The 25,114-nt window shown below is 38.5% G+C and overlaps 1 protein-coding gene across 1 annotated transcript in view; it reads right to left on the bottom strand.

Moving 5' to 3' along the window:
• Window positions 1-25,114, bottom strand: part of EYA4 (EYA transcriptional coactivator and phosphatase 4) — a 102,233-nt gene that overhangs the window by 62,275 nt on the left and 14,844 nt on the right. The window contains exon 4 of the mRNA XM_069489093.1: window positions 329-453. Within this exon, the coding sequence (XP_069345194.1) occupies window positions 329-453 (125 nt within the window). The remainder of the gene's footprint in view (window positions 1-328; window positions 454-25,114) is intronic.

Raw genomic sequence — 25,114 nt, 5'->3', positions numbered from 1 at the left:
CATTTTTGGTAATATCAACGTACAAATCCTTTGGCCTCAATTTCTAAATTTTGGGGGATATTTACAAGGCAAATACAAAAAGGGAGCCTTGCTAAAGGCCCTCAAATGTTTTTCAAGACTATTCTGTCTAAACATTTCCAGCTATAGAGGAGGAGCAAAAATTTCAAGAAAATCAATAGAACAATAAATAATATATTAACTATGGATTCCTTGGTATAATGGTGATTATGTTATTGATAACAAGCTATTTATTAGCAGATCCCTAACATGTAAAATTAAAGCACACGTTGAGATGTGATTCTGGGTATCTTCAGGGTGGTACACTTACCTCCTGTCCCATTTGTAGTGACTGATGTACTGCTGAGATTAGATTTATCCAGTTTGGAGCTACCAGGAGGATCACTACCTCCGACAAGAGTATGAGGACTTGCTAGGTCCTGCATTTCCATAGACCTGTTAGAGCAGGAAGCAGCAGAACAAAAGTTGAAATTTCAGCAATTACTTTCTAATAGATTACACATATTATTCTAGTGAGCACATGTGTGATCTCACAATAAGAATTGAAACCAGTAGGTAAGATTTAACCATGTGAACATACCAGTCCATTTAAAAATAAGTAAGTAAATAAATAAATAAGAAGAGCTTCCACAGTAAATTAGGCTTTATGATCTGTTTGTTATTTGTAATCCTACAATTCCACATAATAATGTAAGGAAAAAAGCAGATTCTGTCATCTTGGCAGTTTAAACTGACATAGGTACCCTCCCAAACTGGTCCCCTCTGCAAGAAACACTAGAAATTCTGCAAATGTTTAATTCCCAACACTTGGCATCCGCTGCCATCAATAAGGAAGAAAGCAGTAGCCAAAAATAAAGTGTGAACTCAAAACCAGAGCAGAAGCTTCCAGCTGACCTTGTTGACCCAGGGGGCTGAAAAATGAGCCCGAGGCCTGAGAGCTGGGATTGTTGTAACACTTTTAATATCCATTCAGGAATGGAAGACTGACTTATGTATGTTCCAGGGAATGCTCTAGAATTGAGACCTAAAATAAAACTGGGATTCTTGAAAGGCTGACCGTATTTTGAAAAGGAAACTAGAAAAAAGAACTACACAGTGGCTCAAAGAAGCTACACTTACTTTTATGAAAGAAAGGAAATATAAAAGATAAACAAAAGTGGAGAGAATTTCCCACCAACAACCTGAACTGCAAAAAATAGTAATACTAAAGAAAGACTTTCAGCTGAAAGAAAGAACCAGATGAAAATTCAGACCTACAGGAAGGAATGAAGAGTAACATAAATGTAAATATATAGGCAAACACAAAAGATTATCTTTTATTTTTCTCTCAATTCATTCAAGATAGACTACTGAAGCCAAAATAATTACATTGTATTGTGGGATTTATAATAGGGTATAGAAATAAAATTATATGACAACCACAGCACAAAGGATGATGGGGTGAAATTATATATTTTTAAGGTTCTTTCATTTGGCATGAGGTGTTAAATTGAACTTAGATCAGAGGTAAGTTTAGGGTGCATAAAGTGATTACCATTAAATGTTAATAAGAAAAATACCAACAGGTAGAACAAAAAGCCAACAGAATAATTAAATAAAACTTTAAAGAAACAAAAAACATACGTGAAAAATGGAAAATACATAGCAAGATGGCACACTCAAACCCAACTCCCGGGATGATTACACTAAATATCAATGGACTAAACACTCTAATAAAAAGCCAAACACTGTCAGATTAGATTATGCAACTGAGACCTAACTATAGGGCATTTACAAGTGAAGCACTTTAAATATAAGCACAGAGTGATATGACAATGCACGGCCCAGACATCCAGCTCTAGGACTGAAGAACTTATTCCTATAGCTGCTGGGAGTGTTACCAACTGGCAGCTCTCAATTGAGTTTCTTTCCAGGACTTGCCCTCAACTAAACAGTCACTTTGCCCAAGATCACACCCTTTCTGAGGGCAGCCCTCATCTGACTGGTCAATGTAGGGGTATAAGGACTAAACTATACCCTCTTACCACAAGGGTCATCCTAGCCTAGGCCCCCTCCATAAGACCAGATGATACCTTGGTTGCAACTGAACTCTCAGCCCACAAAACAGTTCATGCCCACAAAACAGTTATTGACACTGAAAGCACAAACAATAAACTCCTGCACACGAATCTCCATCTCAGTGTCTGCTTCCTAAGAACCTGAACAATGAGTGGTAAGGCCCAATTAGGATGAGGGTAAAAGAATGCAAATTGACATACTATGCAAATAGTAAACATAAGACAGATGTTTAGGCTATATTAATAGCACACCAAATAGGCTACAAGATAAAGACTATTAACAAATGTAAAGAGAAAAATTAGAAAATTATGAAAAACAATAAATTCTTCAGGAAGACATAACAATCCTAATTGTATATGTACCTACAAGCAAAGCTACAAAATAAACAAAGTAAAAACTGACAGATTTATAGGAAGAAACAAGCAAGTCCATGATCATAGTTGGAGCTTTTATAACATGCTTTTCACAGTAACCAAGAGAAAAAAGTAGACAAAAGATAAATTTTAAATATATATACATAAGTTTTAAACAGCATTATCATCAATATGACCTAATTGACCATTACAGGACACTGACACCCAATAATTATGAAACATACATTATTTTCAAGTACACATGTGATATCTAAATTTTTTTTTTTTTTTTTTTTTTTGTTGAGACAGAGTCTCACTTTGTTGCCCAGGCTAGAGTGAGTGCCGTGGCGTCAGCTTAGCTCACAGCAACCTCAGACTCCTCGGCTTAAGCAATCCTACTGCCTCAGCCTCCCAAGTAGCTGGGACTACAGGCATGCGCCACTATGCCCGGCTAATTTTTTTATATAGATTTTTAGTTGTCCATATAATGTCTTTCTATTTTTAGTAGAGACGGGGTCTCGCTCAGGCTGGTCTCGAACTCCTGACCTTGAGCGATCCACCCGCCTCGGCCTCCCAGAGTGCTAGGATTACAGGCGTGAGCCACCGCGCCCGGCCCACATGTGATATCTAACAAAAGGAATATATGCTGGGCTATAAAATAAATCTTGATAAATTTTAAAATGGAAATATTACAGAGTATGGTATCTGACTAGAATAAATTTAGAAAGCAATGGTAATAAGATATATTTTAAAAATCCCTAATATTTGAAAATTAAACACCACACACTTCTAAATAATCTATGAGTCAAAAATAGAAGTCAATATAAAAATATTTAGGAGAAAATGATAATAAAAGGCATCAAATCAAAACTTGTAATATTCAAATGGAGTAGTGGTTAGTGAGAAATGGTTATATTAGAAAAGGAGAAATATTTAAAATCTGTGATCTAAGTTTCTGCCTTTAGAAACTAGAGAAAGAAAGGCAAATTAAACATAAAGTAGAAGGAAACAATAAAGAACAGAAATCATTGAAACAGAAAATCTATGAACAATAGGACAAATTTATAAATCCAAAAGATGAGCATTAGAAGTACTAATGATATTAAAAGGATAATAAGAGAATATTATGAACAGTATTATGCCAATGGTTTCAATATTAGATAAAATCAGTGAATTCTTTAAAGACACATTTATAGAACCTTAACCAATAAAAAATAGAAAATCTGAATAGTTCTATATAAATTAAGGAAAGCAAATTCATAATTAAACACTTTTCAAAAAAGAAAACTCCATGGCCATCTAGTTTAATTAGTGAATACTAGTAACATTTAAGAAAAAATAATGGCAATTTTTTATGAATTCTTTCAGAAAAAAATGGGAGGAAACACTTTTCACTCAATTGTAGGAAACCAGAATTACCCTGACCCAAAACCTGACAAAAAAAATTTCAAGAAAAGAAAATTACAAATCTATATTTCTTATAAACATAGATGAAAAAAACATTTAACAAAATATTCTCAAATCAAATCCAGCAATAAAAAAAATCATGACCAAGTGTGGTTTATGCCAGAAATGTAAAGCTGACTTAACATTTGGAAATCAATGTAATTCAATATATTAACAGAATATTATTTCCATGGGTGCAGAAAAGTATTTGACAATATTTATCTTCTCTTCATGATACAAACTCTTGGCAAACTAGGAAAATAAGTATTTTTCCTTCATCTGATAAAAAACCACCCTTGAAATATCTACAGCTTATATTATATTTAATGATGAAATATTGAGTTATTTCATAACCAAGGCAAAATGTCTGCTTTCCCTACTTTAACACATTTTACTTGCAATCTTAGCCAGTACAAGACAAAAATAAAGAGAGAAAAGGAGCAAAGTTTAGAAGTTTAGAAAAAACTTTAATTCACAGTTGATGTAATTATTTATGTAGAAAATTCTGAGAAATCCATCCCCAAGCCCCAAAACTACTAGAACTCATCAGTGAATTTACCAGAGTTACATGTACAAGGACCTTATCAGTACTAAATAAAATATAAACTAAAAATATCTGAAACTTCAGTCAGTGCTTCTCCAGTTCAAATACTGAAATACCAAAACAGTGGTTGTTCAGCAGGTTGGAAGTTGGGCTGTTCATGGCCCAGCTCCAGCTCAACTCAACTCCAGGAGAGGTCTGAATGTGCAGACCCTCACCTTAACCACCAGACAGAGGAAAGAAAGGACTCACACTCTTTAGGAAATACAACAGAAATATTATGCTCCAGTCTCTACTAATTATTTTGCATATAATGTTCAGAATACTATAAATATTTTGAGACATAACAAGAAGCATAGCCTAATTCAGACTGTTCTAATAAAGTTTACAAACAGGCCTCAAAAAACTGAAGCTGATCTGCAAGTAATTTAACTGTCTGCCAGAACAACGTACAATACTTTTTAAAGGAAGCAAAGAAATCAAGTATTCAATAATGTATAATCCATCATCTAATCAAAAATTATCAGACATGCAAAGAAGCCAGAAAAATGTAACTCATAAACCACCCAAAATCAGACAATAATAACACACTCACAAATTACAGCAATGATAGAATTAGCAGAAAAATGACATTAAAAGAAAAATTTTAAGTATAGTTAGAAATTAAAAGATAAGCATGAACATAATGAGGAAAGAATAGTAAGGTATAAAGAAAGTAAAACTTCTAGAACTGAAAAATGCAGAAATGAAATTCCACTAGATGGAATGAACAACAGATTAAGAAACAGACTATGAAAGAAAAGTGAACTTTAAGACAAAGTAAAATAAAATATCCAACCTAAAGAATAAAATAAAGACTGTAAAATAAAGATTGATAATAAATTAACAGCCTCTGTGTCCTGTGGGACAATGTCAAGTAATCTAACTTAAATGTGACGGAAGCAACAGAAGGAGAAAAGTGGGTTGCCGGAAAAGTTTAAAATATATTTAAAGAAAGGAAGGCTGGCCATTTTACAAATTCGATGACACACAGCAATGAAGCCCAAGCAAGATACACTACACATGTATGCACGTATGCACCCAGACATACATAATCCCACCTGAGTATGGTACATCACAATCAAATTGCTGAAAACCACTAACAAAGACAAAAATATTAAAAGTAGCCAGATAATTCATAGACATTTTATCAGAAACAATGCAAGCCAGAAAGCAATGGAATCATTAAGATTGGAGAAAATACAGGTATCAGCTTAGAAGTTTATGTACAGTAAAAATATCTTTTAAAAATGAAGGTAAAATAAAGATTTAAAAAAAAAATAAGAGAATTTGTTGTCTGCGAATCCACTACAAGAAATGGTTAAAGGAAATTCCTCAGGCTGGAAGTGGTAACACAAAGGCAGGAATTTTTGCCTGTTTTATTCACTGCTCTAACCCCATTCCCTGCAAAGGTGGCTGATGAATGAAAGAATGAATGAGGGAAATGATGTGTAAGCCATGCCATCTTAGAAAAAGTTGTGAAATCAAGCACGTGAGTGTGAACAAGGTGAATTAAGTATGAAAAACTGGGAGAAATGAGTTTCAATGGCAGTCAGGAATCAGAAGATTTACCAGTCATCGTGAAAACAAAAGAAAAAGACATGAAATCCAAGCACAAAGATGAAGTAGTATCTGCAGCACACTCCTGATAACAGACTTAATTACAGTAAACGATGAATGCTTATGATTTCAGTATCTCCTACCACAAAGACCTTTAGTTTAACTGATCAAACAAATTAATGATCGCTTATTACATGCAAAGCACTGTCACGGGTGTTAGGGTTGCCGAGTGAAGAAAACATGGCCCTATCCTCAAGGAGTTTACAATCGAAATGAGAAAGCAGAGGGCCTGCATAGGAATTCCAAGTACATTAAATGTTCACTAAGTGGCACAGACAGAAATCAATGTAAACTTAGAGTCTGGAAAATTTTCTCAGAAATTGATAGCTGGGTTTTGATGAATTCAAACAAGGGATCCTGGGGGAGGATGTGATAGCACTGAAGCCACAGAGCAGAGTGGGGGCTCGCAGCCAATCTGGACCACATGCAAGATGAGTAAAGGGGATCAGTCAGGAACGAAAGAATGGAGCATACACCACAGACGGGAGCAGAGAGGAAATAGAAAATATTGCTCTTGAAAAACAAAAATATCAAAATCAAAATAGCCTTGATATTTTACATTCCAGTCCACAGGAAAGCAAAATGCAATTATCTGAATCTTTACAATGTAGTCCCTTTTGCATGAATTCGTTTTAGTGGGTTGATGTTTGCTTGCAACTAAAAGAGCCTTTGGGGAACAGAGATGCATTGTCGCTACCATGAATATAGCAAGAATATTCCTGTACTTCCTTTTGTATGTTCTGTAATTAATTGTGACACTTCAGATTCTTTTTAAGTCTAATTTATACAAAATATAATATATAAAATGTAAATTTTACCTTACGGGTTCAATGGCAGAACATGGTTAATGGGTACCTGTTTTTACTGAGTACATATTGTATGACATATTCTATGCTTGGTACTTCATATATATTATCAATCTTAATCGTTAAAATAACACATTGATATACATATTATTTTCCATATTTTAAAGATGAAAATTGAGGATCAGAGAGGATACACAGCAGGCCCAAGATCACACAGGTAAAAAGTAGGAGCCCCAGAACTTGAACTCTTGTTTATCTGATGCCAGAGCCCAGGTTCTTTCTATCATATGTTGCATGTTTTCTATTTTAAGTGACTTTAATTCTTTCACACTATGAAGCCACAGTCAGGAATGCACATCCCTGCAATAAAACATTCTGTATAGTTTTCAAAAATGACTGAAGAAGGCATCTATTCTGCCAACTCTACAATGCCCATTATGATATTTCCAGGTGACTGTCCTTCCCTCCCAAGGGAAGTCTATTTCAACTCCCTTTTAGTGGTCTTCGTGTCATAAAGCCATGTGAGTAGTAGCGTCTATGTGGACAACATAAGAAAAATGAACTTAGCCATAAAAGCAAAAATTCATTTAAAAAAAGAAAAAACAGAATAATTGCAAAACACATGCAACTAGTTTCTTGGGTCTTTTCTGCAATTTTTCTGTAGCATAGATGAAATTTATTTCTAATAGTCTTAAATACCCTCTTCAAACCCAAGGCGGGGCAAGGTTTACATTTGTGCACTTTAGAGTCTAACTCAGAACCTGTGATTCATTCTGTGCAGATCCTGGTAATGAGTCATGGTCCTGCTTATTTTTAGGTTGTCTCCATCAGTTGTTCACAACCCAAGAAATGCAAAACCATTCTAGACTTCCAAAGATACTCACACTTCCAAAGATACTCTCATGCCAGCTTTTCCTCTTTGCATAAAGTGGACAGTATGCATGCATGGCTCTATTTCCCACAGTCTCAGAGCCCACTGAAATAGCAAATTAGCATTTGACTATTAGAATGAATTTAAGGGCAAGAGTTCAGGTATTCACTCTGCTCATAACTTCTTTTTCTATGCAGTATAAACCTCAATTCTCCTTAGCTGAAAAGCAGGAATAACATCAGCATCTACTCACATAATTAAAGTGTAAGTTTCCATCCACTGGGGCAGGGTTTTCTATCTTCTTTATGGCTTTTTTCCCTACTCTTAAATGGTGCAGTGTACTGAGTGGGTGCTAATGAATAAATATTAAAACAGGAATAGAAAAAATGCAGATGAAGTGATTTGAGTTACTTGGAGTCAAATGTAGTCTAATTCGGCAAACACTGCTTGAGCATCTGCTATGTTCTAGGAATACAAAGTATCTACAAAGAGGTTGCAGGCTAGTGGGAAAGCAAGGGGCTAGGTGGAGGGAGATGGGGATTAGTTCCCTGATGCAAATGTGCGTGGAAGTTTTCATATCTGTAGGTGCAGTTTTAGATCTCCCAAATGAGTGAGAAGTGTGTATGTGTGTTTGTATGTTTGTGTGTGTGTGTGTGTGTGTGTATGTGTGTGTGCTTGAGAAGCAGAGGAGGGAATACCCTGCATGAGCAAAGAAAGACGTAGTGGGAAACGCTCTGCAAGGATAAAGAAAGATATTATGTAAGAAAAAAATAATAACAAAACTTGGCCAACTGAGATCAGATGACAAATACTAGGGCATGTCCCTACTGAGTACGAGTTCCCAGGTACAGGGAAACAGTACCAGCCTTTAAAAACATCGGATAACAATGCCAGGTCATGTAAAACCAACATAGCTCAGATTAGGATCCCAGAGCCACTTGTCACAGCTGCAGCCCTGAGCCAGTGACTCCGCTGGCAGTGAGGCTGGGAGATGCAGCTCCTCTCAGCTGCACAATGTCTATATCACCGATCAGGTGGACAGACAGTCCCAGAAGGAGGCCCTCACCAACCCAGTTCCCTAGACACAGTCAGAATTGAGGTCAGCTGCAGAGACAAGGTACGGCAGGGAGAAGAACCTTACCAAGGATCAGGGACGTGGGTTATGCATAAAGAAGGGGAGCTGTTCTTGCAATTTGCCAGTAACCGCATGCCTGTCCCGAGGCCAGTACGAATGCTTGCAGTGCAAGTGACCCATCTGCCAGGGTGACCTCAAGCCCTGGAGTAACAGCAAATAAAGCCACGAACACACTGTTCTCTGAACTCTTTTAGAATCCTTCCTTTCCAGGGCTTACAGCTCTAGACCTGAGACCTGCAACTCTGGCCCTTTGTTCACTACGACTCCAACAAATTATTCACATAAAACATGTCAGTCCCCCGCCCCAACCCCCAAGAAATGTGAGTAAATATTTCAAAAAAACAAAAGTATTTCTTTAAATTTTGGTTTCCAAAAGCCTCCCTCTATTGGAAAACAAAGGAGAAAACAAAAATCCAATGGATTCTCCAAATATTATTTGCATGGAACAGACTCAAGTTTCTGTCAGATCAGTTACAAACCACGGTTAATGAAGCAGGAAATTATTTTCCTCTAGCAAGTAGTGGGGTAAAGCCATAAGGCCACAATCAAAACATTTAATGCCATCAATTACACCAAGAAATATATCAACCTTTTTCTAAGAAAAAACTTTACCAGTAAGGATCAAATATTTTATAGGATGAACAGATCTGGATTTTTCAGTACTAGCATGTTGAACTAACAAGAGCAAAGCATTAACACATTACACAAAATAAAGGTGGTTACCTATTAAAATGATAGAATTTCTGGCTCTGAAGGGATATTAAATGTCCTTAAAAGCAAAATACCACATTGCACTCGAGGCTATGAGTGCAGTGTTAGGAGCCTCTACCGTCAACTAAAACCTGAGTTTTAAACTCCGCCTCTGGCATTTACCAGTCATGGGACCTTAGTCTCAAAATTAGAGATCATAATATCCACTGGAAGCTACTGTGTGAATTACGTAAGATCACATAGAAAAAGTACACAGAGCATGGCATATAGTACATGCTTCACAAATGCTGGATATATTACTACAACTACTGCTACATCACTGACAATGAATGGCTGGTTTGTCTGTTTGAAAACTTGCAGTATCAAGAAAATCATTTTCTTAAGAGACAGCCCATTTCATTTTCAGATAACTTATCCTAGTAGGAAGTTTTCTAGTCACAGTTTCCCTGGAACTTTGGTCCTAGAAGAAAATTCATCTATCAACACGGGTCAAATCTAAACGGTCTTTCAAACATCAAGGAGCTGTCCTGACCAAGAGCCCTTTCTCACCCAGGTTGGGCATCTCCAGTTCCCTCAGTCCATTGCCTTAGACCATTTCAAACTCCTCATCTTCCTACTGTTCTCTTCTGAAGAAATTCCAGGATTCTTCTTTAACTATGGGACCCACAGACACACAATTATGGTACAAAACATGGCAAGGCTATTGCAACTCTCACTGCACCTGTCTGTAGCCTGAAGAGTGCATTAGCTTTGCTCTCAGCCATTTACAGTCTTAACTTATGCTGAAACCCAGCCAACGAAATCCCTAAGTCTTTGTCCCATATGATGCTTTAGGGCCATTTCCTCCCAGTCCCTACACATGTAGTTGGCATTTGGAACCCGAATGAACAGCTAGCTTTTCATGTGTTCTTTCTGAATGGCACCTTGTTGGACTGAGTCCCCTGTTTCAATCTGTCCTGTTAGATTCTGACTCAGCTGTTCAATGTACTAGTTCCTGGTGAAGTTTCCATGCCACCCATGAATTTTTTTAGCATGCCCTCAACACCCTCACAATAAACATGTTGAATAGGCTGATGTCAAGGCCAGGTCTTGAAGAGGACACTTGCTATACATTTGTGTAACTCCATAAATATATATAGAATATACACATATTCTATAGGTACTAAGTGTAATGCATGTCTTTGTTCCTGCTTTCTGGTATTGCTATCACAAAAGACCAGGAGGTTATTTTGATATGCCTTTTGCCTAGAGAACATATGCTAGATTCTCATCATCATGACCCCCTAATTATTTACATTTAATTATCTAAGAATTTCATTTTAGAATCAACAATCCACAAGAAGTTCACTGGTCCATATATTATGTCATATACAGAAGCAATTAATGATTTTAAAAGTAAATCTGATCCTAAAATATACATAAGAAACGTGCTTTATTAGGTAACAATAGGATTGAGAATCAGAAACATGAATTTAAGTCTATGATCTACTTACTACCTAGATTAAGTTAATGGGTGTGTATAGATAGTTTCCCAAATATCTTCTCAGGTTTATAGGCACACTAAATAACACTGAGACTCTTCCATAGACAGGAATTCTGTAGGCCCCTCCTTTCTCTGCCAAGACATTCTGTATCTTTATGAGGTTACTCAACCCATTCACTTTGAGTGCAAAAAGTTAGCACCTGCCACGAGGGATCAGAATGTGACATGTGATGAGAGGGCCCTGTGATAAGTGCCTGACCTTAGCAAACAAAAATAAAACCTCCAAGAAAAAGATGAAACTGCAGTAACAGACAAACCAGAGTATTGCATGGCCCTTCATAAAAGCAATTAAAATTCCAATCCACAGCAAGCAGTGGTTGAGGCTGTGTACGATTCACGGAACAGTAGTGCCAGGAGACGTCAGGGAACTCCCCCGTTGCCCCATCCTTACGACACTGTAACACGATAGTCTCCATGGAAAAAAAAAAAGTCAACCAGCCATCTTAGTGATAGGAACCTGGGGCCCATTTCTCATCTGGTGTAATACTTCACAGAGCAGATCCAAACACAATGCAACGTCCTTGAAATCAGCAGGAGCTCAGCACCCTGATCCGTGCCAAAGAGCAAGATGAGAAATGGGGCTGGTATAAATATTCAATTGGGAAGTTATGGCCAATCTCCTTGCGCTGTGTGTTTAGTGCAACTCAAAACTGCTCCACCTGGTCCCTGCTGGCTCCCTCATGTCTACCAGGGGCTGGCAGCTGGAAGGCAGGCTGAGCCTGGGGGATCTTTTAATTTGCTGTAGCACCAGGGGGGCAGGCGGGAGGGATGACAATGCTTATGCTGGGATTCAATTACAGAGCTGCCTTTTTCCCAGGTGGGAGGCACCACTGACTGAAGAGAATTCAATGCTTCCGTTTGTTAAGGTCCCTTAGGAAGTGACTGGTGGTTTGCAAATGGTGGGGGTGTGGAATAATGCACTATGGTCTTGCCCTCACAACAAAGGTCTCAGAAAAAAAAAAAAAATCAATAAAATTGAATATTTTGTTAGGCTCATGTGCTATCTTTATTTTTCACTTGTTTTCCAAAATAAAATTATTCTGTAACTTCTGCCTCATGAATCTCACTGCCAAAAAAGTTTTTAAATATTGCATAAACTTAGATGTGTTCCAACTAGGAACATTTAAGGGGAACACACAATGTTCTAAATTTAAAGTACTTGAACAGTTCCTGAAAGCATGACAAAAATACCTACAATGTAATCCTTTCCTCACAATAAAATGTCATAATGTCATTAATTTTAAGGATACTGATTTTAATAATCTGTAGTGATCTCCCCGTGCTGAAGGGGGAGGATGTGCTTCATATTGCACCTGCCACAAAGCAGAGTTCACCAAACGCAAGAGTATGATTGCAGTAACTGGATTATTTCTATATGAACAGTTACTATGCTAATTACAAACCAAAATTACATATTTGTTAAAGTAGATCTTTCAATGCTATTACTTGGACAAACGTCCTGGTTAGATAGCTTTACTTTATTATATATTTAAAAGAAACAAAAAGTTGCATTTGTTCCAACCCAGGGCCACATTTGCCCTAGAAAGGCCCGTCCTCCCATGGCAGTTAGAGCACAACCAGCTCAACCAAATCAGTCCTCTGTTCTAAACCCTCTAATGCCTTCCCATGCCTCTGACAGCAATTCCCAAATTCCTTGCACGGCCTCTAAGGGGCTTCGCTTCCTTAAATGCACCCCATTCCTTGACCGCACCTCCTAAGTGAGTCCCTCACTCATGGCTCCCCAATCCCCTACATCCCATCTCCCCAGCCTGACCTGCCTTTCTTCAAACGTGTTGTGCTCCCAGATTAGGGCCTCTGCACTTGATTTTCCCTTTTCCTAGAACACGGTTGCCCCAGCCATCCTCCTTGCCCTGGTCAAAGCTCAAACATCCCCTATTCGGAGAATACCTTCACCCAACAATTGCTGCTACCCAATTGCCTTGTTATTCTTCTTTAAGGCAATTATTTCCCTGACATACTGTGCATTCATTTACTTGTTACTTGTCTCTCCCTCTAGAATGTAAGCTCCATGAGAGCAGGGAACCTAGCAAAGTGCCTGGCACATAGTAAGTGCTCAGTTAACATTTGTTGAATGTATGAATAAATTTTCCAGTGATTTTAACTGACCTACCTAGTCAGACTTAGTTACCTAGGCTTTATTATACTGCTCAATATTACTAGTTTTTTTGTGGCACAGTGTTATTTTCTTGTAGAATCAATTCTCTCATAAATAAAAAAAGATTCTAGTATAAAAATTTTATAGTCTGATTGACAGAGAATCTCTAATATTTTCACCCTTAAATATGAAAAATAGAGTAAATAATAATTATTTAATGAGTTTCTACCATGCATTAGGCACTGTGCTTTCCATAGTTTAGTAAAAATCACATGGTTCTGTTAGGTAGATAGTGAGGGACTATAGGTCTCCTAGGGACGAAAGTGGGCCCTAATCCTGTCCTGAGCTACTGCCATTCCTGGGGGAAGAGGAAACCCCCTACGAATCTGCCAATCAGAACTGAGGACGCCAACTGAAAAAAGAATGCAGAGGACTCTCTAGCCACTGGGCCAAGCCGCAGAGGTACGATAGAGTCTGGAAAGGGACCTGAACAACCAGTTTTCAGAGAGGCTCATGGGAGATCCACATGCTCAGTAGGACTCAGGTCATGTAACTCCCAAATGTCCAATCTGAAGTGGTTCCATGGTGATGTCTGAGCCATGAGGGAGGTCCCAAATCCGGACACTAGAAAACAAGACTGAGACCATAACCAAGCTCTTATTTTGCTTTCTTTTGCTACAACAATGGGTCTGGTCATCATCTGTGGCATATGTATCTCACTCTGTAAATTTATATCTTCCTTTTGCTCTATAATCCTCTTTCTCTCCTCAATAAACCTCATTTTCATGCTTGCCTTACTTTCAGTGCGTCTGGTCATTCTTTGGCCATGAGCACTCCAAGAACCGATATTTCAGACCCTGAAACCTGACAGTTCTACCTGACATTAAACATTTTCTTGCATTTTCTGCAAAATACGGATTTTAGCCTAAGACTAAACAATGAGGTAGAACACAGAAATATTTTATGTATATTTAAAATATCTACTAAACATACACACAGTCCTAAAATATAAATAAGTATTCTCTTCTTTAAAATATTTCTGAAATCCACGAACTCTGAGGGATAAAAACAGCTTTCTTTTTCTCTCTTTCAATTGATGAGAACTCTTAGGCCAAGATCATACAACTGGTCACTGGAAGAACCTTTGTCAGAATGCAATTGGGAGTTGTTAACTAACCTTTACACATATTATAACTGATGATTGGAAAAAACCCTTTGTCTCACCATATTTCCCCCTCTAGTGCCTATATTATCTTTATTCTTCCTTTCAAAACTCTGAATCTTGGACCTAGAGTCAATTCCTCATATCCACTTTCTCACCTCAGTCACTCTCTGTCCACTTCAATCAGAATCCAAAAAGTATCTCTAGGGTCACCTTCTCCTACTTACTGATTCAATGGCCTTGTTTTTGGTTTGTCATTTTTTCTTTAATTCTTACATTGATCCTTCTTTGGTCCACAACAGTGTGAATGACATCTCAAACTTTCATCTTCCTAGACTTAACCTGATACTTCTGTAGTGGTTCTTGTTGCCTTGTTATGCATTTTGCATTTTCCATTTCCTTGTACCTAACAGAATCTCAATTTTTGTTCAGGCATTCATCTCTCACTGACAAAGTTTGGTAACTCATGAGAAACTAAATCCACCCTCGGACCCAGAAGATGGAGGCTAACTTTCTCCTAAATTAATGATTGTTTCAGGAGTCACTAAGTAACCAGATTTGTGTCAATGGGACACAGTAGCACTTGGCTAGAGACTTGGGGGTAATTCCTCTTCATTCTTCTAAGAAAGCTTCCATATCCAAACTGCCTTGTTAGCTGGGTATGAATTTGTACTACCAGGTATTCTATCGCCAGAGAAACAGCCATGGGGCAAATGCAAAACCGTGGATGGCAGAGCAAAAGGAGACGAAGGAAACTGGTTTCTTGATGAAGTTATTGAGCTCCTAGATCAACCACTCTAGAAATCACTCCCCCTCTGGAATTCCAGTTATGTGAGCCAATAAATTGCCTTATTGTTTAAAGATAGGTGAATCAGGTTTCTATTACTTCCACTTGAAAGCATTTTAAGTAATACAACTACTCTTTCCTGTTTCTTGACATCATATCTGGCCATGCAGTTTTCAGTCACCTTCGTGGACCATTCTCCTCTTAATCTTTTGATGTCCTTACCTTGCAACCTCACCCTTCATTTTATCTCACTAAGGTAAGCACCCTTCTGGGGATATTCCACATGTATTCATTTCATCAACAACTATATTTTTTGTGGATCAAAATTCCAAATCCATTCCTCCTCAGCCTTCTATCTCTCTGAGTACCAGAACTTATCTACAATTCTGTACTGGTCATCTCCACAGAGATTTTTCACAGACTCTTCTCACCTTTATGTCCATAGCTAAATTCACCACCACTCCTTTCATACCAACTCATACTCTTACCTCTAGCCATACTATTAAATTGGTCAGTCCACTCTGGGACTGACCCTGGGTGTGTCTTCAAGCCCTCAATCTTTACATGGTTCACCAAGTACTATAAGTGCTTTTGCCTAGATGGATTACAAAATATTCACTCCTTTTACCCAACCACTACCTAAACTAGGTCATCATAATTCTTCACTGAAACTTTTCCATCAGGCTATACTTATTACACAGAATCTTAGTTGTTAACTCAACCCTAAGTACACACCAAGCAATAGGTACTTTATAACTGAACCTTGAAGAATGAACAAAGAGCCCCCTGGTTTTACATCTTCTACCTACTCTCCAAATCATCCTCCAGACAATTATCAGAAGTATTTTTTTCAAATACAACTGTAACTAGGTCACTCTCCTCCTGAACTCTTCCTCCCCTCAGATAGGCAAAGGTTCTCAAGTGGCTTCAGTTCAAATGTTCCACAAATATTTACTACATGTCAGATTCTGAGCTAAGGGCTTCAATAGCATGAGTTATGATTTTTTCTTTTAAAAATCATATAATTCAGGAGAGACTTGCTAAATGGCCTTAACCACGGCAAAATATAGGTATCATCATACTATTCTGAATCCAAGAACCTGCATCTATTTTTACTTTGAGATAGAATAGTCTCATATTATTTTATACTCCATCTATCCAGATTTGTAATAGAAATATCCTGAGTTAATTTCAACTTACATCAATGCACAACGATTTCAGAAAACATATGATTGATTAATTGACACTGTCTGGTATAGAAATCACCACTTTTTAGAAGAGGCTCTAAAATTCAGAATTTAAATGCTGTGCTTTAGATAAATGAACATGGTGATTTGCTGGTCTTGTGATCTCACTTAAGACATTACCTCTAATGTATCATATACGTTAAAATTCAGAAATTCACTCAAATTTAGTCATACTGTCTTCAAAGTTTTTTTCCTTAAGAAATAAGGACTATTTGAACCCCACCATATAGCAGACAATTTTAAACTTTCATTCATTTGATGAATATTGTGTATCTAGGCCTTTGGTTTTCCTTTATGAACAAGACAGACAAAAATTCTCTGCCTTTGTGGAGCATATCTTCTAGTGTGGGGTAGGGGAGAAAATATGCATTCAGAAATGTATATATATAGAAAACACATTGTAACTGCTATTCACTATACAAATTGCTATACATCAGAAATACTAAAGGAGATGTGATATAGATACAGATATATGGTACAGATAGAAAAGAATATGATGCAGGTGCCAACTTCAGCAAGGCATTAATTATCATTAGAATTCAGACAAATGGAGGAGAGAGGACAAGATTTTCAGGACAAATTTGAGCTGGGAACACAAGTTGGAATGAACACAGCTTGCCACAGGAAGTGTGAAGAATGGAGAATACATTATAGAACAGAAAAAAATTGATTACTAGTATAGCTAGAGCTTTTGAAAACCAGGCAGTGGAATCTGACAGGGGTGCAATGTAATCAGAGCAGTATTTGTAGGAGATTAGTCTAGCTAATCTGAACTAGTACAGTTTAGAAAAGAGGGAGAATTTACTGACATAGGCTGGTTAGGAAGCTGATACAACAATTCAGGCAGGAAATTTTTGAGTAAGGTGGTGATGACAGGATTGAAAACAAATGAAAGCCATTACGCGTATGTTGCCTGGCAAATTACAACTTGATGACTAGATTATTAAAGACACACATTCATTCATTCATTCATATTTATTGAGCAACATAATTTGAGGTACTCATATTTATTAAGCACCTGACATATTTACTGAGCACCTATTAGGCAACTCCTGTTGTACCTATTATTGGATTCAAAGGTAGACAGCCACAGCCTCCAAACTGACATGGTCACATTCTAGCAAGGACGGTCCTATGGCAGCACAGTGCAAGGGCAGGGTCATGGTCACTGGCGGTGTGGATGAGAAGTGGTCAGCTTTGCTGGGTTTTGTGGGAATGCACAGGTGTGCAGAGACAAAAGAAGGCTCAAAACTGAGTTCTGAGTTTTCCTCAAAATTGGTGAGGGATTCCAGAAGCTGGAAGGGCAGCTTTATTTAAAGGCACGGAGGTGTAAAATGGCATCATGTGTTCAGGTTCCTAGAAGCAGTTAAATCTTTCTGCATCATAGAGATCAGGGAACAGAGGGCTAACACCACAGAGCACCTTTGGTTCTATGCTGGCATGGGGCATAAAAAGATTGCCCAAATACAAAGACACCAAAATGGGGAGTGTCTAGGCCACTCCTGAGAATCTATGCTGAATAAAACATATTGTAACCAAATTTCAGGCATATGGAATAAATTCCAAACATTGTGGTTTGCCAAAGATTGGTAAAGCTTTTAAACCTTATTTAGATTCCTTGGCATGTTTGGATTAATGTACTCACAGTGTGACTGGCTCTTCTTCCTGCGTTCTACAAAAATTCTTAGATAGAAGGGCTAAGCTAATTTAAATGATATTTATATTGGAACATGACTCCAGGTGCAACTGCAATTAGCATGTGTAGGAACCGCAATAGTTCTTCCTGCACACTTCTGCTGAGTGTCTCTGCTAGAGGTAAAGGTACACATCTCACTCCGACTTCTTGCATGATTGGGCTGTGTCTAGTCTTGTCTTCACTGGAGAAGACACATAGTCTAAGGAAAAGCCAAATGAAGGGGAAAAGGAGGGAGGAGGAATTCTTTAAAGGTGTCTGTCCATCTCTTTTCTGCAGAGAAACCTGACATGAAGGGCAGGCTGCAGTAACAGTAGTAAGTGGAAAGAAAGGCAAGCCAGATAACAGGCTGTTAAATAGTGGCCTACTCTGTATAAGGTGTGCAGCTACTCCTGGAACTACTGCAATGCCTGCTCACCTTGCATTCAATTGGGTGTCAGAGTTTAGAGAGGTGCTTGTCACATTCCCTGGGATCCTACCATGACTGACATCAACTCTAGCTTTCTGTATGAAGCTCAAACACTGTCACGCCACAGTGTTGGCTTCTCAGCTCACAGTCACATACGGGCACAGCACAAGTGTGGCAAAGTTGACATCTCCTGTGCTTACACAAGTGTTAAAGTTGATCAAGGTCATCAAGGTTGTCCCTTCCTCAAATGTTGTTATAACCAAAGGTATACTCAAGAACCTGCTGCCTGAGTCCTATATAAAAGGACAAGTGGGCAGGGAGGAAGAATGGCAAGCTGGCAGGCCTGTGCCAGTCCTATCTCCACGGTTTCCCAGGTGAGTGACATTACTTAGGCTCCTCTGCACCTCAATTTTCTCACGTATAAAACCGGGAAAATAGCTCTTGTCCTGCCTAACAAGAAGGATAGAGTGAAGACTGACATAATATTTGGCAAGATGCTTTTAAAATTGTAAGTTGTATGCAAATGCAAGACATTATTTGTAACAATGGCAAAAATAAAAATCAGGAGAGAAAACTTATATTTTGCACAAGGTACCCTTAACATCGAGATATTTATCAATATGCTATCAACTTTCCACAGAGGGGATGGTGAAGAAGTGTTCATTGTCTTAATAATGAATAAGAATGTATGAGAACACCTCTTAAATCAGTGGTCCCCGAACTTTTTTTTTTTTTTTTTTTTTTTTTTGAGACAGAGTCTCACTCTGTTGCCCAGGCTAGAGTGAGTGCCGTGGCGTCAGCCTAGCTCACAGCAACCTCAAACTCCTGAGCTCAAGCAATCCTCCTGTCTCAGCCTCCCGAGTAGCTGGGACTACAGGCATGCACCACCATGCCCGGCTAATTTTTTCTACGTATATTTTTTAGCTGTCCATATAATTTCTTTCTATTTTTAGTAGAGATGGGGTCTCGCTCTTGCTCAGGCTGGAGTCCCCGAACTTTTTGACACCAGGGACTGGTGTCTCCACCTCAGATCATCAGGCGTTGGATTCTCACGGGGAGCATGCAACCTAGATCCCCTGCATGTGCAGTTCGCAGTGGGGTTCGTGCTCCTATGAGGGTCTGATGCCTCCACTGAGCTGATGGGGGCAGGGCTCAGGTGTAACGCAAGTGATGGGGAGCGGCTGTGGGTACAGGTGGGGCCTCACTTGCTGTCTGCCACTCGCCTCCTGCTGTGCGGCTCGGTTCCTGGCGCAGGGGTCAGGGATTGCTGTCAAATTATGGGAAATTTGTGAATAATAAGTATGTGTGATTTTTTTGGTGATGTTCTAAAGACAAGAATTACAGATTGCTTTAGAGATTTCCTGGGCAGTGTCACTTGCCCAAATACATCCCTGTAGCTTTTGCAGTATGGCCAGTCACCTCAAAAATGTACTCACGCTTTACAGTGACACTATTTACACACACACGCACACTGTCTCTCTCTAAATGGGATGCCAAGCAAAATAGCTTAAAACATCTCTTCTGAGTTTTTATGGGGCATTTTATTCATTCACTGATTCGTTCATTCATAAACGTCTCTTTAACACACACCGTGCACTGGGCACCATGCCAGTCACCACAGATACAAGATGAAGTCGTAGTGTCCATCCTGCATGAGACTGCACCTACTCAGACTGCCATGGCTACATAGTAATATATTGTTGGACTGTATCGCACTCCTTTTTAAACACACAGAAATCCTTTTGGTTTGGGTAATGTATGACGTTTCAGTTTGAGTCTTCTTTTGCATGGAGAGGAGTGTGCATAGAAGGAACACAATATTTATGGTGTTTCTATATGTTGTCTTCCATTCCTGAATTATTTTCATATAGGATGAATTATCTCATTCACTTACAATAAAAAGACGGAAAGACCAGCCCATGTCCTATGAATTAGTATCATCAGACAGTCTAACGGTGGCCCAGAGACAAGAGGGAGAAAGCAGGGCATTGTATCATTCTATTCACATTTATCAAAAAACAAAGAATAGAATGCCTTATAAATAAATCTTTATTACTTTAGAAATTATTGCTTCCAGATGCAGTTTTCTTTATTTTCAAATATATGTCAAAGAAAGAAGTACACAGTATCCTAATCTGGAAATGCCAAAATTGTAAACTTTATAAAGCTATAATTTATCTTGAGATCCCTAATTATGTCTATCTGTTTTTCTTATTTATAGAGTTGTGCTCTACAGAGTAGTTACCATCTCCCCAGCTAATCTGTCTAAAATGTAAGGTACTCATGTTGAACGACACTTTAAGTTCCTGTTTCAGACTTCATACAATTTATCTATGTACTGACTTATCAATTATGTGTATTTGAAATGTATTGAGAATATACACGTAGAGTTTAATATTTGTATGTGTATAATGTATGTGTGTATATATATTTTTCAATGTTAAATGTCATAGAAGAAAGTCCACAATATAATGCCATTAATAACTTTCATTAGCCATGCATTCAACACATAGTTTTGAGCAATCAGTATGTGCAAGGTGCTGTGCTGGGCACTGTGGGGAAAGAGATTTGCAAGACGTCTAACAGTCTAGCTTGTGCATAACAAAGCCCAAAGAGCAGCCACAGCTGTCACAACCCTGAAGAATGTGAGCTTGTTACTCAGGCACCACACTGGAGAGTGGGGCTCCTGCACACAGACTCCCAGAATGCAGTCAATCAACAACGTGGAAGTGAAGTTTGACTTTACAGGTTTTGCGAGGTAGTACGCAGCTTCTGAACATATCATATATTGCTTTCCCCCAGCTGCTGAAGAATGAAACGCTAAGGCAAGACCACAAGCAAAACTAACGCCATAATGCACTCCATCTTTAAGCACTGTGATGTTAGCTGTCAAACACAGGGAAAGGCAGTAGCTAAAGGCAACTTAAATCTGGAAAACCAGAGAAGATGTGGGGTATATGTTTTTTGAGTAGGAGTACTATGCACTGCCCACAATAAAAGAATAGATTGATACAACAGCTTTAAAAATGAGCCATAACAGAAAATTCAGAAATATTCTCCATATGCTTTGGATGATTCAAAGGGCTCCTGTGGAAAGATCCAGATTTTAATTCAAGAAAGTTGTCTTCAAGTCCCAGCTCAGCTCCTCACACTAATGTGTGATTTGAGGCAAACATTTAACCTCTCTGTGCCTTATTTTCTATCTGTATAGAGGGAACAATATCTCACAGCGTTACTACAAAGATTAAAGCAGTAAATAATGTTTTGATTGTTGTTTCATTTTGTACTAGTAATATGCCTGGTTATGAATATCCAATACAGAGTGTATCTGTGTGCATATACATTATCCTTACTCACTCAACATTCCACAATATATATATTGCAACTACCAAGTACAAATTCTATGCATTAACCAACTCATCACAAATCCTATGAGGTCATCTTGACAACTGACCTCATATTCACCTTTTCTTTCTTGTTCCCATTCACTCCACCCTAATCCAGGCCCTCTCTCACTGCCTCAGGTCTGAAACGCAACGATACTGTCCAGACCTTCTTGCTTTCAACCTTCATTCCTGGCCTACCGATAGATCCAGCTTCCTATGAGACAGCTCACCTCTCCTGTTTAGGTACTACATGGCTTACAAAGTGAAGGGAAAGAGAAGTGAAGTGTGACTCAAGAAGTTAAGGTGTAGTCTTGGTTCTGTCTCAAATTCCACCTCACTTCACCCTCTGGCCTTCATTTCCCTATCTATAAACTTAGTAGATTTGCTCTAAATGATTTCTAAGTCCCTTCCAATTCCAGTATTCTTAATTTTAAATTTCATATTCAAATGACACATCAAAACCGTCACTGCAAAAATATATAGTCAAGACAACTGTCTCAAATGATGATCACAATAGGAACAACGGCAACAACCTGCTTTGTGAACAGTGCTTTGCCCCCCTCCACGGGTGCAGCACGTGCTAGGCACGCACCCAAACCCACCGTCATGCTCCCTCACACAGTGGTGTAACTACAGAGGACGGCTGGCCACAGCCACCTCCACTCATTTCTATGATACTCAGATGCGATAGGGAGATGGTGCTTTGCCCTATTCACACACTCATGTGTGAGCCACGGTATTTGAGGAGTACAGGGACACAAAGAGAATACGCAATTTCATCTCAAGGAGCGTGGTTCTACTATTGTTTGCCAAGCAAGCTGGAATAGTCAGATTTGGGGACTTTATTTTCAATGCAAAAATGTAAGTATGTAAATTCTTATGCATGTGCAGTTTCACTTATCTTTGATGTCAATGTAATATAAGATATATAATGCTTTATCTTTTCTATATGATGTTGAAATTCTATCTGAAGCCAAGTCTACTGATGTGCAGGTCCCTTACTCACATGCCCCTCCTAACCTCTTCCTGAAGACTTCCCTGTTCGGCATTAAAGAGCATGCCATAAATGGAAAATGGGACCTTGTGAGGATTTTAAAATATAACAATCAAACAAAGCAAAACAACAAAACAACTGATCAATACAGACAGCTATTAATAGGCTTGGGAAAAAAAAATGGGCAAGAAGTACTCGGTGACAGACACCCAGGGTGTCACACAGATTTATCCTGGTCTTTTCCTTTCCCTTGCTAACCAAATCCCATCAATTACAAAATCCTGGTGCTTTAAATTCCTAAACTATTCTTGATTAGTTCTTTATCTGTATTTTAACTCCTCCCTGGACAATGTAACAACCTTCAAATTTTTTTTCCTGCCTCAGATTTCATCTTTTTCAAATCCATTCTTCACACTACAGCCTGGGGTAATCCTTCCATGAAGGGTTCATCTGACCAGGGCACTCCCATACTGAGCATCCTTCCATGAGTTTCCACTGCCCAGAGAATCAGGTGTTAGTGGCCTTCACAAGGCCTGCTGTTTCCTGACCTGCACAAAGATTTACTCTCCCTGCAATACCTTACCTCTCTCCTCCTCACCTAACTGACTCCAACCCATCCTTAAACAAATTAGCAAAGGCCTCACCTTTTTCTAGAAGTCTTCCCTGAGTCCACTCAGGACAGACTAAGAGCTTCTGAGATTCCCTGTACATAGTTCTACTATTGCCCTTCCACACTATTTTAGATTTGTTACATGTCTGTGTCTTCCTGCTAGATTATGAGTTTCTGGAGATGTCTCATCTGGCAGATGACCTGGGACATTAATCAAATACCAAGTATTTATTGAGCACCTACAATGTACCAGGCACCATTTTAAGTGGCGGGGATATAGTAGTGCACAAAAGAGGTGGAAATCTCTGTCCTTGTGAAGCTTACATATGTGATGACTAAGCAGATTATATATTATGTCAGGAGATGGTAAATTGTATGAGAAAAAATGGAGCAGAGATAGTGTCAATAAGGAGAGACGGGTGTAATTTAAATGTAATAGTCCCATGTGTCTCATAATCCCCATCAAGCTGGGACTTGAATCCAGTAAAGGAATAAGCCATGAGGATGCTAGAGGGAAGAAAACTCCAGACAGAAAGAACCGCCTGTGCACAGGCTTTGAGAGGAGGCAGGCCCGGCATAAACAAAGAGGAGGCCAGTGGACCAGATAAGACTGAGCAGTGAGAGAAGAGGAAGAAGTGGGGCCAAAGACATAATGGGGGGCTAGACTGTGCAGGCCTTTTGACTACTGTAAGTTCTTGGGCATTTACTCTGATGAGAGAAATGCAGACCTACTGGAGAGTTTTACAAACAGGAAGCGGAAAGGTAAGAAATAGTCCACTGGAAGGTTCTCTTCATGGAAGGACCAAGGTACTGTTTCACTCTGGTAGTTCACTTATCTATGCAGTAATGAGATATCTGTCAACACACCAAGGCGCTGGATTTACCAAACCAGCAGTGTGGATAACTAGGAAAAGAGGCAGGTTTGACAGCAGCCAAGCCTGAGTTTGAAATCTGGATGTTACTAACGCTGTGACCTTTGGTTAGTTACGTGAGTTTTCTAAACCTTAGTTTGCTCACCTGTAAAACAGAATAATAAGATTTAACAAATAAGAAGAAATAAATTCACTTACATGAAGAATATGGCATAAAATAAAGGCTCAAGCAATTCTCGTCTCTGATGTCTTTTCATATTTGAATTATCCTCCAAATAAATCAATGAAAGTCTGTGACTGACACGCAATGTCACCCACCTCAAATAAGTAAAACGTGATGTAATTTCTTCTCTGGGTGCTGATTATAGGGATGTGTCTAATTTTATGAATATTCACAAAACTGAAATTTATGGTATATGTACTTTTCTATATGAATATTGCACTTTAAAAATAAGTTAAAAACCTGCTAAATAAAAAATACATATGATTTTTACTTACCCAAACAGTAACAATTACATTTTTTTTTTAAAAAAGGTAATAACTCAGTGTTGACAAGCATGAGACAAGAACTCTTATGCCATGCTGGCTTTGACTTTAAAATGGCACAAATTTGGTACAAAACTATCTGGCAAAATGTTCAAGGGCTTTAAAATATGCATGGCCTTTGACCTAAAATTGCATTTCTAGAAGTTCACTC

The sequence above is a fragment of the Eulemur rufifrons genome, chromosome 15, assembly GCF_041146395.1.
Source record: "Eulemur rufifrons isolate Redbay chromosome 15, OSU_ERuf_1, whole genome shotgun sequence".
In the NCBI taxonomy this organism is placed as follows: Eukaryota; Metazoa; Chordata; class Mammalia; order Primates; family Lemuridae; genus Eulemur; species Eulemur rufifrons.
Note: the sequence above shows the minus strand (reverse complement) of the source record. Positions and strands in the feature narration are given on the sequence as shown.